This window comes from Sus scrofa, chromosome 2 (genome assembly GCF_000003025.6).
Source record: "Sus scrofa isolate TJ Tabasco breed Duroc chromosome 2, Sscrofa11.1, whole genome shotgun sequence".
Taxonomy (NCBI): Eukaryota; Metazoa; Chordata; class Mammalia; order Artiodactyla; family Suidae; genus Sus; species Sus scrofa.
Window position 1 is genome coordinate 57,908,467 of NC_010444.4, and position 18,859 is coordinate 57,927,325.

General features: G+C 43.3%; 1 protein-coding gene across 13 annotated transcripts in view; it reads left to right on the forward strand.

Moving 5' to 3' along the window:
* MGAT1 (mannosyl (alpha-1,3-)-glycoprotein beta-1,2-N-acetylglucosaminyltransferase) overlaps nucleotides 1–11,944 on the forward strand; it is a 71,226-nt gene extending 59,282 nt beyond the window's left edge. For 7 of the 13 annotated variants that reach the window (XM_013991813.2, XM_021082379.1, XM_013991801.2 and 4 more), the window contains one exon: nucleotides 9,408–11,944. In XM_013991813.2, the coding sequence (XP_013847267.1) occupies nucleotides 9,533–10,876 (1,344 nt within the window). In that variant the 5' untranslated portion in view covers nucleotides 9,408–9,532 and the 3' untranslated portion in view covers nucleotides 10,877–11,944. 13 annotated transcript variants of the gene reach the window in all.

Below are 18,859 nucleotides of genomic sequence, written 5' to 3' on the forward strand. Positions count from 1 at the left end.
AACTCATGGGCAGTTCTTCAGAGGAAGAAACTTGAGATCCACAGGGGTTGGTGGGACCTGCATAGGGTATCCTGAGGGTTTTATTCTCTAAAAGGCTCACTCCTCAACTCCCACCACAGAGCAGATATCTTTGTACTTGGTGTTGTGGACCAACTGTGTAACTTCCCCTGAAGGAGTTTTGAATACTCTGGCAAAACAAAACCAGTCTGAGTTTGTGCCTTGCAGGCAAATGTCATTAATAAAGCAGAACATTAGGGACTCATGTCAAGGTTAAGGACTGTTGCTCTATTTTAGAAAAGGAAGATGTGACAGATTGTATTTTCCCAAAATGGCCACACCTATTCTACAGTTGTTACAGTAGGACATTACCCTCCTCCCCACTGGCTGGTGAGGGTCTGTGTTCCTCTTCCCTCAAGTATAGGCAGCAACTCCTGATACCCCTGACCTGTGAGTAAGTCAGAAGTGATCCAAGGTTGGATCATGAAAAGGATACAGTTGCACCTGACTTGTGCCTTTTTTGGGACATTCACTTTTGGAATTTAGCCATTGTGTTCAGAGAATGAATAGGGCATGTGGAGAAGCCACATGGAGGTGTTCCAGCCAGTACTCCAGCTAACATCTCAGCTGTTGCCAACATCACCCTGCAATCATGTGAGAAAATAAGCCTTTAGAGGAGTCTTCCAGCTGAGGTCCCAGACATCATGTATGTGCCCCACTTTTCCACATTCCTGACCTATTGAAACTGAGAAGGAATAAATTATTGCTCTTGTTTTAAGCTACCTTTTTTTTTTTTTAATTCAGCAGTAGATACCTGATAAGGAAGGAAATATAAGTAGGGGCAGGCCCTCAGAATTTGGACTTGGGGTCTGAGTATAGAGGGCAGGAGGAACACTTGCCCTTCTTATCAGTGCCACTTAGATTCTGTTTTACTCGTTGTTTCAGGTAGTTATCACTGCATAACAAATCATCATAAAACCTAGTGGCTTAAAAAAACGAAATTATTTACTCTTGTCTCAGCTATGTGATTCTTACTTCTGGTCTTTCATGCAGTCGCAGTTAGGTATAGCTGGGGCTGGAATCACCTGGAAGGTCTTCTCCCTTTGTCTAGTGGCTGATGCTGACTGTCAGCTGGACCTTAGCTGTAGTTGTCAGCTGGAATTCCTATAGGTATCTTATCCATGGGGCCTAGGCCTCCTCTTGCCTTGGTGGCTGGGTTCTAAGAGCAGGAATCTCGAGAGCACCAAGTGGAAACTAAACTGTATTGCCTTTCATGAACAAGTCCCATAAGTCACATAATCATCACTTCCTCTGTCACATAATCATCAAAGAGAGAGAACTTAGATGTCAGCTTCCTCAGCTCTAGAAGGAGGAGTGTCATTGTCAATTTGAAAGAAGGGCATGTAGAATGGGATAGGTGGTAGTGATCTTTGGAAATGTAATCTTTTACTGTTAGGCTGCTGGTTTGGTCTTCTTTCTCCTCAATTAAGGTAATAATGCAAACATTCCTTCATATAGCTACTTGAACTTCATACATGTGCCGGGCTGTATGAACCATATTTTGATAAGTTTAGAGGTTATAGAACCCTTTTAGGAGTAAGGTGAGAGCCAGGTAAGTATAGCCACAGATTCTGTTACAGTGTGGAGCGAGTACAATGGGAGTTACGTGTGGCTCTGCCTGGAAAGGACTCACCTGAACCTTGTTCTTAAGAATGTATGGTGCTTGCAGGTGGGGCTTTGGATAATATTTCAGGATGTGGGACCAGCTGGAACAAAGATAGTAGGGTATAAAGTGTACTTATTGGGGGAAATAGCCTATTGAGGCCAGGGTACCTGGTTCACAGGGTTAGTGGTTGGAAGTGAGGTTGAAAAGAGATGTTTGAATCAGTTTGTCGTGAAGGCTCTGTGTGTCATAATAATGAGTTTGAGTTTTGGGACAGTGGCAGCCTCTGGTGGTTTTTAAGGCATGTTAGTGTTGTGACCAGGAGTGTACTTTAAGAAGGATGCTCTGCTGCTCTTAGGAAGATTGCTTAGAGGGAAGTAAGGTTAGTGATAAGTAGACCAGCTAAGAAGCTACATGAAGAGCTGAGCATTTCAAATAAGGAAAGAGAGTTCAGGTTAAAGAATTCGAGGTCTTGGAATGAGATAAAAGCAGCGAATGAGTAACTTTCTCTTCCATTTTCCTAATTCTGAAATTTTGGGGGCTGGATGTGTTTCAGAATTTAAATTTTTTTTGGATTTGAAAAAGGTGATTTTTTTTAAGATTAAAAAAAGGGCATTTAAAAAAGGGACATTTATGATGTGTGTAAGGTTGGAATAGCATATCATAATCCAACATGTTTATTTCTGTAGCAAAATGGATGAATGGGATAAAAGACTATAAGTAGCCCCGCATTAGATCAGGTTTCCTCAAATGAGGTTAGGCCAAATGACTGTGGAAAAGTTCTGTTTTTTACTTGGGAATTGCCATTAAGGGATTGTATGTGCCATCTACTCGGAAGTCACTTTTTAGGTTTCAGGGAAATCTCTTGAATATCAAGGATCCTAGCATAGCAGCTTGGCAGAACTGGGGGAGCAGGTCCCCATCTTTGAGTAGCTTGTAGCTGAGGGGAATTGACAGATGTTGAGCACAGAGTTGTGCTGATGCTGATGGTTGTGAGGGAGACATGGACCTTATATGGTCTTAAGACATCAGGGAAGGTGTCCTGGCAGAGATATGACTCAGAACACACCATGTTATGGAGAGAGAAGAGCAGACCAGGCATACACACACATGCAGAGGCCTTGAGGCCAGCTCAAGTGTTTGGAGCCCAGAAGGAATCTATAGTGGAGCAAAGAAAGCCAGTGAGAGAGGGGACAAACCAGTGACTGGCTAGCATTTATGTTGTCATATGCCAGGCACTATTCTAAACACCTGATGTGGATTATCTTACACAATCCTCACAGCAACCCAATGAGGTATTCTATTATGGTTTCCATCTTAGAGGTGAGAAAATTGAGTCTCAGTGATACGAAAAAACTCAAAGTGATGCCATACACTTCCCTGGGTTAGTTGGCTTACCCTTGTTACTGCCATACCCTCCTGATGTTAGGATTCAGAGCAGTGCTTCCTGCATGAGTTCATGGGCCCCACTGGCCAACGGCTGGCCTTCTGGACTTGCTCATCCCTTGGGGCACGACCGGTTGTTGGAGAGTGTGTGCACCTGTGTATTCACACACTACTGACTTCTAGACAGAGTGGAGGATCCTGTCCTGGAGAATAAATATGTGGAGAAGCAGTAGGAAATGGTATGGGGACTCTGTGTGTGAGTCTGTATGGAGAAGGGGTAGAGCCTGGGAATAGGTGTGTCATGTTGTCTTATGGCAAGAAGAGCAAGTTCTGTTTGAGAATTTGTGGAAAAGGGTTGTAGGGTAGAAAACAAGGGCTTATGGGCTTAGTGGAGGACTGGGATAGCTGTTTCCTGGGAGCCGTCAGCCATTCTCTGTTTATAGACTTTGCTAAGAATATAATCTGAAGAGGGACTGAGAAGATTGCCTTGTTCTGCATCGCTTCTCTGGTTGTGGGCCAACTAAATCTTTTTATTTATTTATTTATTTATTTATTTATTTATTTATTTATTTATTGTTATTTCCCCAATACAGATTTTTTTTCTACTGTACAGCATGGTGACCCAGTTACACATACATATATACATTCTTTTTTCTCCCATTATCATGCTCCACCATAAGTGACTAGACATAGTTCTTAGTGCTACACAGGAGGATCTCATTGCTAATCCATTCCAAAAGCAATAGTTTGCATCCATTAACCCCAAGCTCCCAATTCATCCCACTCCCTCCCCCTCCCCTTCAGCAACCACAAGTCTATTCTCCAAGTCCATGATTTTCTTTTCTGTGAAAAGGTTCATTTGTGCCATATATTAGATTCCAGATATAAGTGATATCAAATGGTATTTGCTTTCTCTTTCTGACTTATTTCAGTCAGGATGAGAGTCTCTAGTTCCATCCATGTTGCTGCAAATGGCATTATGTCATTATTTTTATGGCTGAGTAGTATTCCATTGTGTATAAATGCCACCCCTTCCTAATCCAATCATCTCTCGATGGACATTTTGGTTGTTTCCATGTCTTGGCTATTGTGAACAGAGCTGCAGTGAACATGTGGGTGCATGTCTTTTTTAAGGAAAGTTTTGTCCAGATATATGCCCAAGAGTGGGGTTGCTGGGTCATGGTAGTTCTATGTATAGTTTTCTAAGGTACGTCCATACTGTTCTCCATAGTGGCTGTACCAGCTTACATTCCCACCAACAGTGCAGGAGGGTTCCCTTTTCTCCACACCCCCGCCAGCACTTGTTATTTGTAATGATGGCCATTTTGACTGGAATGAGGTGGTATCTCATGGTAGTTTTGATTTACATTTCTGTAATAATCAGGGATGTTGAGCATTTTTTCATGTGCCTGTTGGCCAAATATAATACTCAATGGAGAAAAGCTGAAAGCCTTCCCACTAAAATCTGGAAAAGACAAGGATGCCCACTCTCACCATAGTACTGGAAGTTATTCAACACAGCAGTCAGGCAAACAAAAGAAATAAAAGGCATCCAGATTGGAAGAGAAGAGGTAAAACTGTCACTGTATGCAGATTACATGATTCTATATATAGAAAACCCTAAGAACTCAACCCAAAAACTGCTTGAACTGATCAACAAATTCAGCAAAGTAGTAGGATATAAGATTAACATTCAGAAATCAGTCGCATTTCTGTATACCAACAAGGAAGTATTAGAAAAGAAATACAAAAATACAATACCTTTTAAAATTGCACCCCAAAAACCAAATACCTGGGAATACACCTGACCAAGGAGGTAAAAGACTTATATGCCGAGAACTATAAAACATTAATCAAGGAATTTATTTTATTTTATTTTTTTAGGGCCACCAGTGCGGCATATGGAAATTCCCATGCTAGGGGGTGAATAGGAGCTGTAGCTGCCAGCCTACACCGCAGCTACAGCAACGCGGGATCCAAGCCAAATCTGTGACCCAAACCACAGCTCACAGCAGTGCCAGATTCTTAACCCACTGAGAGAGGCCAGGGATTGAATCTGTGTCTTCTTGGATCCTAGTTGGGTTCATTTCCACTGAGCCACAATGGGAACTCCTGTGGGCCACCTAATTCTAATGTCTACTCTGAGTTAAGTGAAGGCTTTCATATGTCATCTAAAGGGTAGAGAGGAGTTTTGCCACCATTCTGCAAGCTGAGGTCTGAGGTTGCTCATTGATAAGTCAGAGACAGGCCTGCTCCTCCAGCCCTGAAACCAACACTTCAGCTGATGGAGTTCATTTTTTTTCCTCCCATCCCTTTACCTAAAGACTTTTCCTGCCTAGCCAGGAAGCAGGACGCTGGAGATTAGGGGATCCAATATTGACCATATCCTGGGGAAGGAGACTATATCCTGAGGAAGGGGAGTGAGGAAGAAACCTATGTGTGCCTCTCTTCTAGAAAACGCTGATTAGCACATGAGTACTGATAAAATGAAAATGTAATGACACAGTAAAACGGAAATGGACTTTGAGGTTTCTGAGAAGACTGGTGCTGTGGAGTTGTGAGGGTTGATGGTTTCCAGGAGGAAGACATGGGGTGGTAGTGCTTGCAGGGGCTGCAGGAGTCTCCCAGTAAGGAGAGAAAATCCATTCCCCTTAGAGACCCTTCAGGATCAGCCTTTTTATCCTTTAATTATTGGATGTGCCTGCTCGAGAGCCCAGGAACACCGAGATGAGATCTAGGATCTGAGGTTTTGGCTAGGATTAGAGAAATGGGCTGTGAGGCAGAGGGTAACTGGTGGATGGAGCAGCCAACACAGGAGAACACATACCTGAAGCTTTTGGGTGTGAAGTATTGAGAACAAAAGGAGTGCCAGGGAGAGAGCTGCTGATCAGGAATGGCAGTTGTCCCAGATTTGGAGGGTGTGGTAAATCCTTTCAAGTCTGCTAGAGAGAAGTGGTTGGTGGGACCATGCCTTTTTGTTATTGGATGTTTGTCCCAGTCCCTTCCCAGAGCCTAGCAGACAGCAGATGTATGATGTATGTCATTGAGTGATTGAGGAGCTTAGGATAAATGGATTGTCCAAGTTCACCTTAATGATGTGCCCATCTGGGATCATATTGCACGAAGCTAGTCAGAGTTGTGAGCAGTGTCCCCATATTTGACTTCAAGAAATTTTATTCGAAAATATATTTACTGAAAATAAACTATAAAAACGTTGCAAGAATAAAAACGGTTTAAGGACGCTCATCCTGACATTCCCTTTACTCAGATTTACCTATTAACATTTTGCTCCATTTGCTCTCTCTCTATATACATGATATTTTTGTTCTGAACCGTTTGAGAAGTTGCATTTACCATGACCTTCTACCCCTAGTTACCTTAGTGTGTATTAAGGTATGGGGATATACCTTTTATATATCCACTAAGAATGGGGATATTCTTTTATATAACTACAGTATGGTTATCAGTCAACACTGATACATATATCTGTTGTCTACATTCCAGTTTTGTCATTTGACCCAATAATGTCTTAAAAAAAACAGTTTTATTGAGGTATAAACGACATACAGAAAACTTTATATATTTAAAGTGTACATTTTGATAAGTTTCATTGTATGTATACACTTATGAAACTATCACCCCACAAAGTTTCCTGATGTCCCTTTGTAATACTTCCCCCCCATGTCCTCACTGCCCCTATCCCCAGGCAACTACTGATCTGCTTTCTGCCACTGTAGATGACTTTGTATTTTATGGAGATTTATGTAAGTAGAATCATAGTGTATATGTTCTTTCGCATCTCGCACAATTATTTTGAGATTCATCCATGGGTTATGTGTATCAATAGTATGTTCCTTTTTATTGTTGAATATTATTCCATTCTGTGGGTAAACCACAGTTTATTTATCCATATTCTTATGTTGATGGGCATTTAGATTGTTTCCACTTTTTGGTAGTTATGAATAAAGCTGCTCTAAACATTTCATATAGGTTTTTGTATGGACATTTGTTTTCATTTCCCTTGGGTATATATCTAGGAGTGGACTTGCTGGGTCATATGGTAACTCTCTGTTTAGCATTTTAACAAACTGCCAAACTACTGTAAAAGGACATTAGTACTATATCTCACACTGTATACACAAAAAGACTCAAAATGAATCATATCCTAAATGTAAAACTGAAAACTATAAAACCTAAAAAAGAAAACATAGGGAAAAATCTTTGTGACTTTGGCAAAATTTCTTAGATACAAAGCCAAAAGCATGATTCATAAAAGAAAGAAAACCGATAATTGAACATCATCAAAATTAAGAACTTCTATTCTTCAATTGACATTGTTATAAGAATAGGACAAGTGTAGGAGTTGCCATTGTGGTGCAGTGGAAACAAGTTCGACAAGTGTCCATGAGGATGCGGGTTCAATCCTTGGCCTTGCTCAGTGGGTCGAGGATCCAGCATTGTCCTGAGCTGTGGCATACATAGGTCACAGATGCAGCTTGGATCCACATTGCTGTGGCTGTGGTGTAGGCTGGCAGCTGTACCTCTGATTGGACCCCTAGGCTGGAAACTTCCATATGCCACAGGGTGGCCCTAAAAAGCAAAAGAAAAAAAAAGGGCAAGTGTGAATTTTTACCAGGTTTGGTGAGTGAGAAATTTTCTTTGTATAGTTTTAATTAAAAATTTTTTTATTATGATTGAAATGGACCACCTTTTCATATGTCTAAGGTCCATTTTAGGTATTTGTTTCTGTTTTTTGTGTGTTTCCTTAGTCTTTTAAATAAGCAGTTTTGGTTTTTTTTCCTCTCAGTTTTACAAGAATTCTTTGTCTCTTAGGGTATTGGTTTTTTATTTGTGGTGTATGTTGCAGATATTCTCTCGCAGTTGGTTATTTGTCTTCACTTTGGCTTATAGTGTTTTTAGCTATACAAAAGTGTTCTATTTATTATTATATCTGTATTTTAAGTCAAATTTAGAAAGCTTTTCTTTATACCCAGGTTATAGAGGAACTGACCCATGTTTTCCAGCACTTGTATAGTTTTATTTCTTATATTTAGATGTCTATTCCACTTGGAATTTATTCTTGTATACAGATCTTACTTTTTTCCCAGATGGCTCTTAATTGTTGTAACACTATTAATAAGATCATTTTTCTTTTGCCCCAGTAATTCTAAATATCACCTTTATCATACATTAGATTTCTTTGTGTGGTTGTGTCTATTTCTGGAGTTTAAATCCTATTCCTTCGGATGATCTGTTTTACTTACCTACCAGCACCACATAGTTTTAATTATAGAGGCTTTGTAATATGTAGTGTATTAATATCTGATAAGGCTAGTCCCTTCTCATAGCTCATTTTCATCATTTTCCTAGATGTTCTATTTATTTTTTCATGTGAACTTTAGTGCCAGTTTGTATAGCTTCATAAAAAAGTATTTTTATCTAGATTTTTGATGATGTTGAGATGTCCTAACCAAGAATAAGGGATATTTAAGTCTTCTTTGTGTCTTTCAGGAATTAAAGAATTATAGGTTCACAGAGGTTTTGAATGTTTCTTGTTAAGTTTTTTATTTTTTATTTTGTCTTTTTGCCATTTCATTTTTTAATGAGTTGTTTGTGGATATGAAGACTTTTTATTTTGGCATGTTAATTTTTATATCCCTCTACCTTGCTCAATTCTCTGATTTTTGAATTTATCACTGATTCTCATAGGCACGTTTTCCCAGCATATTGTGTCGGCATCAGCACATTGAGATGGTTTTGCTTCTTTTCTTCTACTTCTGCCTTTAATTGTGTTCTGCAGTCCAGTTGCATGGGCTGATCCCTCCAACAGAATGTTAAATAGTCGTGTAGATCTTGGGCAGCTTGGCTTTGCTCCTGACCTTCGTGGAAATGCCTCTGGTGCTCCTTATTTAGGTAAGGTGCTGGCTTACTCTAAGGTGTGATATTAGAGTTTTAAAATCAGTAATCTTTGGGCAGTTTGATTTGAGGAATGAGGCAGATGTTTTTATCCCCACCTCTCCTAAACTGTGGAAGATGGGAAACAAAATCTGTCAGGCGGGGAAGAGGGAGGTGGGTTGCTTTCTCTTTTCCATCAATATCACTTTCTACAACCGCCCCCCACCCCACCCCCAATGTCCAGGAGCATGTTATCCTATTCTTGTTCTCCCTTACAGATTAACCTTAGCCCTCCAGATTAGGGAATGGGCATCTCTTTTCTAATAGAGTTCTGGAGTTAACCTCCTGGCCTTCCCTGTCCTGAACTTTCTCATCTGTTCCTATATACCTGCCTCCCCTATTCTTCCACCCCAGGGCAGCACCATGCCTTTGTGATGATGGTTGGTTTTCTCTCTCCTCTATTCAGGTGCATGGCCACTTCCTAATCCCGGAGCCCAGAGGAAGCATCCCTAGAACTGCAGGGGTGTGAGCCAGGCAAGCCGAGGGCAGCCTTGAGCCCCACCCTTGCCTGCCTCCCCCGTGGGGGCCAGGATGCTGAAGAAGCAGTCTGCAGGGCTTGTGCTGTGGGGCGCCATCCTCTTTGTGGCCTGGAACGCCCTGCTGCTCCTCTTCTTTTGGACACGCCCAGCGCCCGGCAGGCTGCCCTCAGACAGTGCCCTTGATGATGACCCCGCCAGCCTCACCCGTGAGGTGATCCGCTTGGCCCAGGATGCTGAGGTGGAGTTGGAGCGGCAGCGGGGGCTGTTGCAGCAGATCAGGGAGCACCATGCTAGGTGGAGCCAGCGGTGGAGGGTACCCACTGTGGCCCCCCCTGTGCCACCACGTGTGCCTGTGACCTCTGCGCCAACTGTGATCCCCATCCTGGTCATCGCCTGTGACCGCAGCACTGTCAGGCGGTGCCTGGACAAGCTGCTGCATTACCGGCCTTCAGCTGAGCACTTCCCCATCATCGTCAGCCAGGACTGTGGGCATGAGGAGACAGCCCAGGTCATTGCCTCCTATGGCAGCGCTGTCACACACATCCGGCAGCCAGACCTGAGCAACATCGTAGTGCCACCCGACCACCGAAAGTTCCAGGGCTACTATAAGATTGCTCGTCACTACCGCTGGGCGCTGGGCCAGGTCTTTGAAAAGTTCAAGTTCTCAGCGGCTGTGGTGGTGGAGGATGATCTGGAGGTGGCTCCGGACTTTTTTGAGTACTTCCAAGCCACATACCCGCTACTGAGGGCTGACCCGTCACTCTGGTGTGTGTCTGCCTGGAATGACAATGGCAAAGAGCAGATGGTGGACTCGAGCAAGCCCGAGCTGCTCTACCGCACAGACTTTTTCCCTGGCCTTGGCTGGCTGCTGTTGGCTGAGCTCTGGGCCGAACTGGAGCCCAAGTGGCCCAAGGCCTTCTGGGACGACTGGATGCGCCGGCCTGAGCAGCGGCAGGGCCGGGCCTGTGTTCGGCCTGAAATCTCCAGAACGATGACCTTTGGCCGCAAGGGTGTGAGCCATGGGCAGTTCTTTGACCAGCACCTCAAGTTTATCAAGCTGAACCAGCACTTTGTGCCCTTCACACAGCTGGACTTGTCATACCTGCGACGGGAGGCCTATGACAGGGATTTCCTCGCACGCGTCTATGGTGCTCCCCTGCTGCAGGTGGAGAAAGTGAGGACCAGTGAGCGGAGTGAGCTGGGGGAGGTGCGGGTGCAGTACACAAGCAGGGACAGCTTCAAGGCCTTCGCCAAGGCCCTGGGAGTCATGGATGACCTCAAGTCTGGTGTCCCCAGGGCCGGCTACCGGGGCATCGTCAGCTTCTTATTCCGGGGCCGCCGTGTCTACTTGGCTCCCCCTGAGACCTGGGATGGCTATGATCCTAGCTGGAATTAGCAGCACCTGCGTGTCCCTCCTGGGCCCCCTCCTTGATGTATCAGGGGCTAAGATGGGACTGCAGTCCCTGGGCTGCATCATCCTCTGTGTTTCACCCTTGGGTCCATGTATCCTTTTTTTTTTTTTTTTTTTTTTTTTCTGTTTTCAAGTGGCATTCAAGGGCACAGATGATAGTTAAGGGTTATTCTGTTCTCCAGGGGGTCAAAGGAATCTTTCTGGGGTAAGTCGGGGGGCAGTTATTAAGCAGGAAACCACTGTGTGGTAGAGAAAGACTTGGCTTCTCGGGCCACAAAATTCCGTGTTATAGGTTTCCTCCTATGACAGTTGCAGAGAGGTTGGCAACTTTTCTCTTGACCAGGCCTCTTTTCTCTGTCCTGGCTTTTCCAGCTAGAGTATAAGCCCTCCTCCTGTATGTTGATACCTTCCCATACACATACACACCTTCCCACAGTTGGAGCCTGGGGATGGGCTGGATCATGTGAAGAGGCCAAAATGAGACTAACCAAAGGGGTTTCATCATCAGTGTCCAGGTGGAGCTGTTAGGTTGTCAGGGTTTACTGCCACCTGTCTGTGCTTCACTTCTTCCTCTCTCCTTTATTCCTGACCTCCTATCAGCTCTTCTTTCCCTGCAGCCTAGCAATTCATGATTCTAAGATGAAAAGTTGAAGGGGAAAAGCAAGATCTCACCTCAGCTCATCTACCATTGTGAGGGAAAGCTTTGGGTACTGGGACACCACTCTCATTCTTGTCAAAGAAACAGACTGTCCCCCATTCCTTCCTTTCTAAAAACCAATCCTTCCCCTGTTGCTCTAGGATGATGTTTCATGCTGGCTTGGCCCATGGCTTCTGGAGGCCCTCTCAGTTTGAGGTAGAGCAGCCAAGACCCATCAGCCCAGCCTCCTTCCCTTCTCCCCCAAGCATTCCCCTTTGCACAGATTAGGTTGCAGATGGACGGTTCAAGAGCAACACGCGTGTTTTTGTTTCTTGCCTGACCTCCGTTCATGGAAGAAAGTTGAAGCTACAGAATTATTTTCAAAAATAAAGTAAAGGCTGAAATTGTCTGAAAAATTGTGTGTGTGTGTGTGTCCTCAAAAAGGAATAGAGGTGGAAAAGGAGCTGAAGACTGGAGGAAGAAAGAAAAAAGTGAATGAGGATTAAGGGAAGGGGCTGGACAGAGGAAGTGGATCAGCTGAAGGAAGGAAGACAAGAGTAGGGAGTGGGGGAAAAGGCATAGGAGAGCTGAGGAGGGGCCTGGCCTGAAAAAAAAGGCCAAGCTTGGAGGTGGAGAGGGTCCATGTCTTCATTCCCCTACTGCTAATCTTCTCTAGAGGTAGGCTGTGGGGCCCTGGGTGACTTTGTGCTCCCAGTGAACAGAGGAAGGCTGTGTCTGTACCTGAGACCCTAAGTAATCCCTCCTTGTGTGGGGTGCCCTCTGCTGGCCCAGGCAGCATTTCCTGGGCATCCTGCAGCACCTGCCCCTGTGCTCCAGATTGCAGAGCTGATTCCTGGAGTCTTGAGCATGACCCCAGTGAAAATGCCTTTTAACACCGCCACCCAAAACACCCACACAAGCAAACTTTTCCTGAAACTATCCTGAGCGTTTCTATTTTCAATTAATTAAAAAAAAAAAAAAAAGAGATGTGCCTGTGACCCACCAACTTGACTTCATTAGTGGGTTTGAAAACCCTAGGCTAGATGACTGTTGACAGAAACCATCTGCTCATCAACCACGTGGGTGAGTTGTGGAAAAGGTGTCACCAGTTTACTGATGGAGCAACTCTGGCCTCCCTTCTGAGCTCAGGAATTCCCTGTGTGCTAAGGGGATATTCATTTTAACCTTTGGAACTTTTTTGTAGAACTAGTTTTGTCTTCCCATGTGCTCTTAAATGAATTACTTAGTCCTGTTTTGGGATAGGGAGATGGTCACTATCCACATTTTGCAAGGCTCTCTGTCTCACCTGACGTTGAGCCAGATGTACTTTGGCTTGCCAGAACCCATGTTCTTAGCACTAAACTGACTTAACAATTGCTTACCAAGTGCATTGTTCTGAGTGCTCTACAATTAATATTAACTCATTTATTCCTCAAAGAGATCATGGCTGGTAAGTATTGCTTGGGTTTTATAGGGAAGGAAATGGGCACAGAGAGCTTCCTTTGCCCAAGGTCACATGCCTGTTGAGGTGGAGCCATGCTTCTAATGGAACCCAGGCTGTTAATCACTACTTAATCAAGACTGTTCAAGTGTTCCCTGGTGGCCTCATGGTTAAGGATTCAGCATTGTCACTGCCGTGGCTCAGGTTTGATCCCTGGCTCCAGAACATCTGCATTCCACAGTTGGCCCCAAAAGAATCAGACTGTTCCCTTTCTATCCTTTACTGCCTTTCCTCCAAGGCCATCTCCTCAGCCTTCCCTGTACTCTGGTCTTCCCTCTCTCAGGCCCCAGAGTGGTAGGTGGCTAGGTTGCCAGACCAGAAAGCAGATGGAGGTGAGGGGAGGACAACCATTCCAGAGAGATTGCAGTGGAAGATACACTCAGAAGAATTCAGGCTGGTTCCTCCTCATGTGAGGAGCACTTTTCAGCAGTCTCAGTGTCCTCTTTCTCTTTTGATGTGGGTCTGCGGAGAGGACACATTCACCATGCCAAGGCATCCTCAGTTGTGATGCATGTGTGCATGGATGCTGCCCCTCATAAACCACCATCCTCCTGTGGATAACAAAGGGAGCTGAAATACCAAATGGATGGAGTCATTAAATCCTGCAGAATTCTGCTAACCTTGAGTTTGGCAATTAAAGTTAATTCCAAAGGGCTCAGCCAGCTCAACGTGGCTCCCAGGCCTGGTGGGCCCTCACTGAACCATGGACTCACTATGGTTGACTGGCAGGGCACTTGCAGGTTGCAGGTCCCCATGGATGGAGGGTTTGTCTGGGTGGTGCTAAGGGTCCCAGCTGCCCACAGGAGGTCTCAAGGGGACCTGGTTCTTTGTGGGCCTGGAAGCAGCTTGGGCCAGCCCACCACTCCTCTGCCTTGGCCTTGGCCCTCTCCCTCTGCCTGTGAACCACAGCCCTTGTTCCTCCACTTCCTGCCATTCTTGCCAACCACTGTTGTTTCTGCCTTCCCTCCACAAGTCTCTAGGCCTTTGTCCTCTTTTACCTGGGTTCTGGTGGGATCTCATTTGTGGGCTGAGTCACCTCTGGTGTAGACAAATGTGTTGGATGGTGTCTCCAGCCTGATGTTTCAGTTGATCCCCTGGGGTTTATTCAAATTCCAGCTAAAGCTGGGAGTCGAAGCCTGGGGCCTGATAGGGGAACATGGCCTTTGAAGGCAAGGTTGAAGATGGGGTAGGAAGCAGAGGAAGGCCGAAGGAGGGGCAGGGTTGCAGTCTTCTGCATTTACATACCCTTTTAAAGTGAAAGGTATCATTTATTTTTTTCTTATAACAAAAGCAATACATGCTCATTTTAGAAATCAGAAAGCAGATAATAAAATGTTCACTTTCCATTACTCCTGCCTCTTCATGTTTACTCCTATCAGGCTTCTTTCTCACACATGTAAATAAATACATAAAACATCTATTAAACCCATAAAGTTACACAGATATTTATTTAGCTTTATGTGTTAAACATTTATATATACCCTGTGTATTGTTTTATAACCATGACAAATATTCACCTTCACCATAATTTTTTAGTCATTTCCTCTTCCTTAAATATCTTTAACAAACACTTGGGACTTCAGGCTTCCTGAAGGGATTTCCTTAGATATCAGTGTTTTGCCTCCAGCCAGGTCCTTGAATCTTGTCTGTTTTCCCACGCACCCTCCATTTAGGAGCAAAGGTCAGAGCCCTTGCTGGTGTGAAGATAGGCACCACATCTGTCTTGAGGCATAGAGTCTTGCTTGACTGCTTTCTTTTGTTTCTGCATTTTCTCACTTCTCTGATTAAATTTTCTCCTTGTAACTCAGGGAAGGCCTAGGAGGCTAAGTTTTTTGGTTTTTGGTTTTTGGTTTTTGTTTTATAAGCAAGTGGCGGGGAACATGGAGTGGGGAGGTGTCTGTCCCCAGAAAGGCCCCACAAGATCCTGCTCTGTTTCACAAGGATCTGTGTGTCCCTTCCAGGAGATACACTATGCACTTATATTAAAAGCAGATGACTTTTACCTTACAGGGTGTCAGTCTGGCAGCTGAAACAGAAACCCAGCATGATTGTGGCTTAAATAAGATGTTTATTTCTCATTCACTCAAAAACCCAGGCAGAGGAGTTCTCCTGGAGGCCCATCAGTTAAGGATCCAGAATTGTCACTGCTGTGGTATGGCTTGGATCCCTGGCCCTGAAACTTCCACATGCCACGGAAACAGTGGGTGGGGTTTGGAGGCTGCTACAGCAGATTCACACCCCCAAGAACTCAGTTTTCTATTTCTTCATCCCATGATCTTCAACACATGGTTCCCAGCTCCCAGTCAAAATGGTGCCCTGGTGTCAGAAAGGAGGAAAAGAAAGAGAAGCAGGGGGTGGGGCACAAGCCTCTTTCTTTTTAGAATGAAAACTAGAATTTGTACATATCTCCTTCCCTCACCTCCCACTCATGAGAACTTGGTCTAGCTCCCTTCATTCAGGAGAGATAAGGAAAAGGAGTGGTAGCCATAGGTTTAGCTAAAACTTCTTACTGTAGTGGCACCAGCCACTTTGGCCTACAGGAAGACATGTGGTGGGCAGGAGTTGAGACCCTAGGTCATGAAAACGGACCTGGCTTTTGCCTTCTTTGCTGGACTGAACAAGCTCTGAGGCTTGAGCTGTGTGGAGCCATCTTGTAAGTAGTCTAGTGGTCCTGAGACAGCATTGCTGCTGCAAGTCAGCCACATTGCATATCCAGCCCAGGAGCCTTCAGACGTCTGCTGCCCTGATGACACCTGCCTGCATCTGCATTGGACACCCCACGTGACAACTGAACAGCCAAATCCTTCCTGAATTTATGACCCACAAATAGTGAGCAAAGAAAAATTGTTGTTTTACGATGCTAAGTTTTGGGGTAATTTGCTAAGTGATAATAGTAGCTAGTACTGTCACAGAAATGTTAAAAGATTTTATGTAACCAGAAGGGAATGTTTAAATAAATATTTTGACAATAAGAATTTTAAACATTTACTCATAAATCCCTAGGGATGAGGATATTAGTATCCAGGAGACTGGCTCTATTATACAAGTGGAAGTTGGCCTTAAATTAATAGATGTGAATGTCTTTTTTTCATCCCCAACCTTTTTTTTTCAATTTTATATTCAAAATACTCCCCAAGTTTTTATTATGAAAAATTTCAAACCCATAAATAAGTTTAAAGACAAGTACTAATAAGGTTCATATTTCTTCCACTGAGGTGATATAATAATTATTTTGCCATATGGCAAATATAAATTTTCTGTACAATTTGACAGAATGTTGCAGAATATCTTATTTTTACATATTTTTATGATCATATAAGTAATGTATGTTCATTGTATAACTCTTGTAAAATGAAAAGAGAGAGAGAGAGAGAAAATAAAGAGAAAATAAACTTCATAACTCCACTGCCCAGATTAACTTCGTATTTAATTTGGTCTTCATTAAGCAGGGGCGCCCTCTGCTGGTGGTATGGTGAATTGTCAGGTGGTTCTATTTTCATTTACATAGTCTATTGGGGGTGTTGGCGGAATTGATATCTCAGACTCATTACTTGTGAATGAATCAAGAAACCAAAGTCTCTGAAATGCAAACCTGAGCCCCAGGGTCAGCTACCTGTGGATTTTATCCATAGTCTTGGGCCAGTCCTCACCTGAAAAGCTAGTCTGACCTACCATTCCTTGCTATATTTCTCCCTTTCATTGGGGCCCAATGAGATGGACATCCAGCTCCAATCCATATCCTGGCAGTTACACATCCAGTTCCAGGGCACACAACCCTCTCCCCAACACCTCTCCCCCCAAACTGGACAAATGATTGTTTTTTCCTAGGTTCTATTTCTTTCTTTGAGTCATCCTTTCTATATCTTTTCCTCCAATCACATCTTGTCTTCTTTACACTTCCCACCTTCTAGGGCCTCTGGTAAACTCACTTCACTCTTGTTCTTTTTTCTTTTTTTACAATTTTAATTATTTTCATTTCTTCTTTCTCTCTGTCTGTCTCTCTGTCTCTCTCTCTCTCTTTTTTTTTTTTTTTTTTGTCTTTTGTCCTTTTTTAGGGCTGCATCTTCGGCATATATAGGTTCCCAGGCCAGGGGTCCAGTCGGAGCTGTTGCTGCCAGCCTACACCAGAGCCACAGCAACACCATCTTGTTCTTTTTTCTATCAACATTTGCATTACTGAAAATTAGCGCTCTCATGTATTCACATTTATAAAGCCCTTTGTAAGGTTTGTAAAGAAAATCCTCTCTCTTTCCATAACCCTCCCCCTATAGGAAGTCACATTCTCCCTGAAAGTTATATTCTGCCTGGTCCTTTGGGAGTTCCAAATAGCCATAATAGCCATCACGGTGAGCTCACACTGAATTATTTTTTCTGCCTCCATTCCATGCTAGACAGGAACTGAGTGATTTTATAGTTAAGGTGAATGAATAAAGTAATTAAACATTTTCAAAGTTTATTTTCATACCCCTTCTATCAGGAGAAATTCCAGGGAGATAGTTTGGCTCTGTGGTAAGAGTGTGGGGAAAAGAGTGAGGCATTCGAACATTCCAAACACTGGAAGCATCAATATAAAGTGGGCTGAAGTAATAATGAAGAGATGGGACTGCGTTGCTCTCAGCTTTTTTGACCAAGAGTCTTGTCTTGATGCCTCTTTTAAACTTATGTCACAGAGATCCTTCTCAAGGGGCTCTAGAGCCTCATGCTATGGAATATGAAACAGTCTCAAACCCTCTGCTTGTTTGGCACATTGAGGTCCATGATGTGACATCTAGAGGAGATGTATCTCTCTCAGTGCTCTCTGCTTAAGCTAACCTGGACCTGCTCTTACTGTCCCTCCCCTTGCAGGTGGGGAGCCTTCTTAAATACCTGACCTCTGCCAGTGTCCATGATGTCAGACCCAGCTTTCGATGTGTCTCAAACAACTGCCCTGCCCCAGGCCACATAGAGTTCTTTGGGCTTCAAATGTGTGGAAATAGTTTAGTTCCATCTAGATGAATCTCAGACCCCTATTTTTGTTTTTCAAAACACTCTCCATTCTGGTCTACTCTGATGTTTGCAAAGTGACATAGACAAGGAGCACTTTTTTATTTTTTTTAAATTGAAGTATAGTTCATTTACAGTATTATGTTAGTTTTAGGTATACAACATAGTTATTCAACATTTATGTAGATTATACTCCATTTGAAATTGTTATATGTTGGCTGTATTTCCTGTGAAGCACATTATATCCCTATATCTAATTTATATTATTCCACAAATAAGTGAAAACATACACCACTTTCTTTGTATGACTTGCTTCACTAAGCATGAAATCCTCCAGATCCATCATGTTGTTGCAAATGGGAAAATATCATTTTTTATGGTTGAGTAATATTCCATTTTATATCTGTCTGTCTATCTATCTATCTATCTATGTCACTTCTACTTTATTAATTCAACCATTGATGGACACTTAGGTTGCTTCCAAATCTTGACAATTGTAAATAATGCTGCTATGAACATTGGGGTGAACATTTTTGAATTAATGTTTTCATTTTATTCAGATAATGGAAATTCTATTTTTAGCTTTTTGAGGAACCTCCATACTATTTTCTACAGTGGCTGCAACAATTTACATTCCCACCAACATTATACAAGTGTTCCCTTTTCTCTATATCCTAGCCAACATTTGTTATTTGTGGCTTTTTGATGATAGCCACTCTGGCAGATATGAGGTAATATCTCACTGTGCTTTCAATTCTATATTCTCTGATGACTAGTATGTTGAAAATACTTTCATGTGCCTGATAGCCATCTGTATGTCTTCCTGGGAAAATGTTTACTCAGGGAT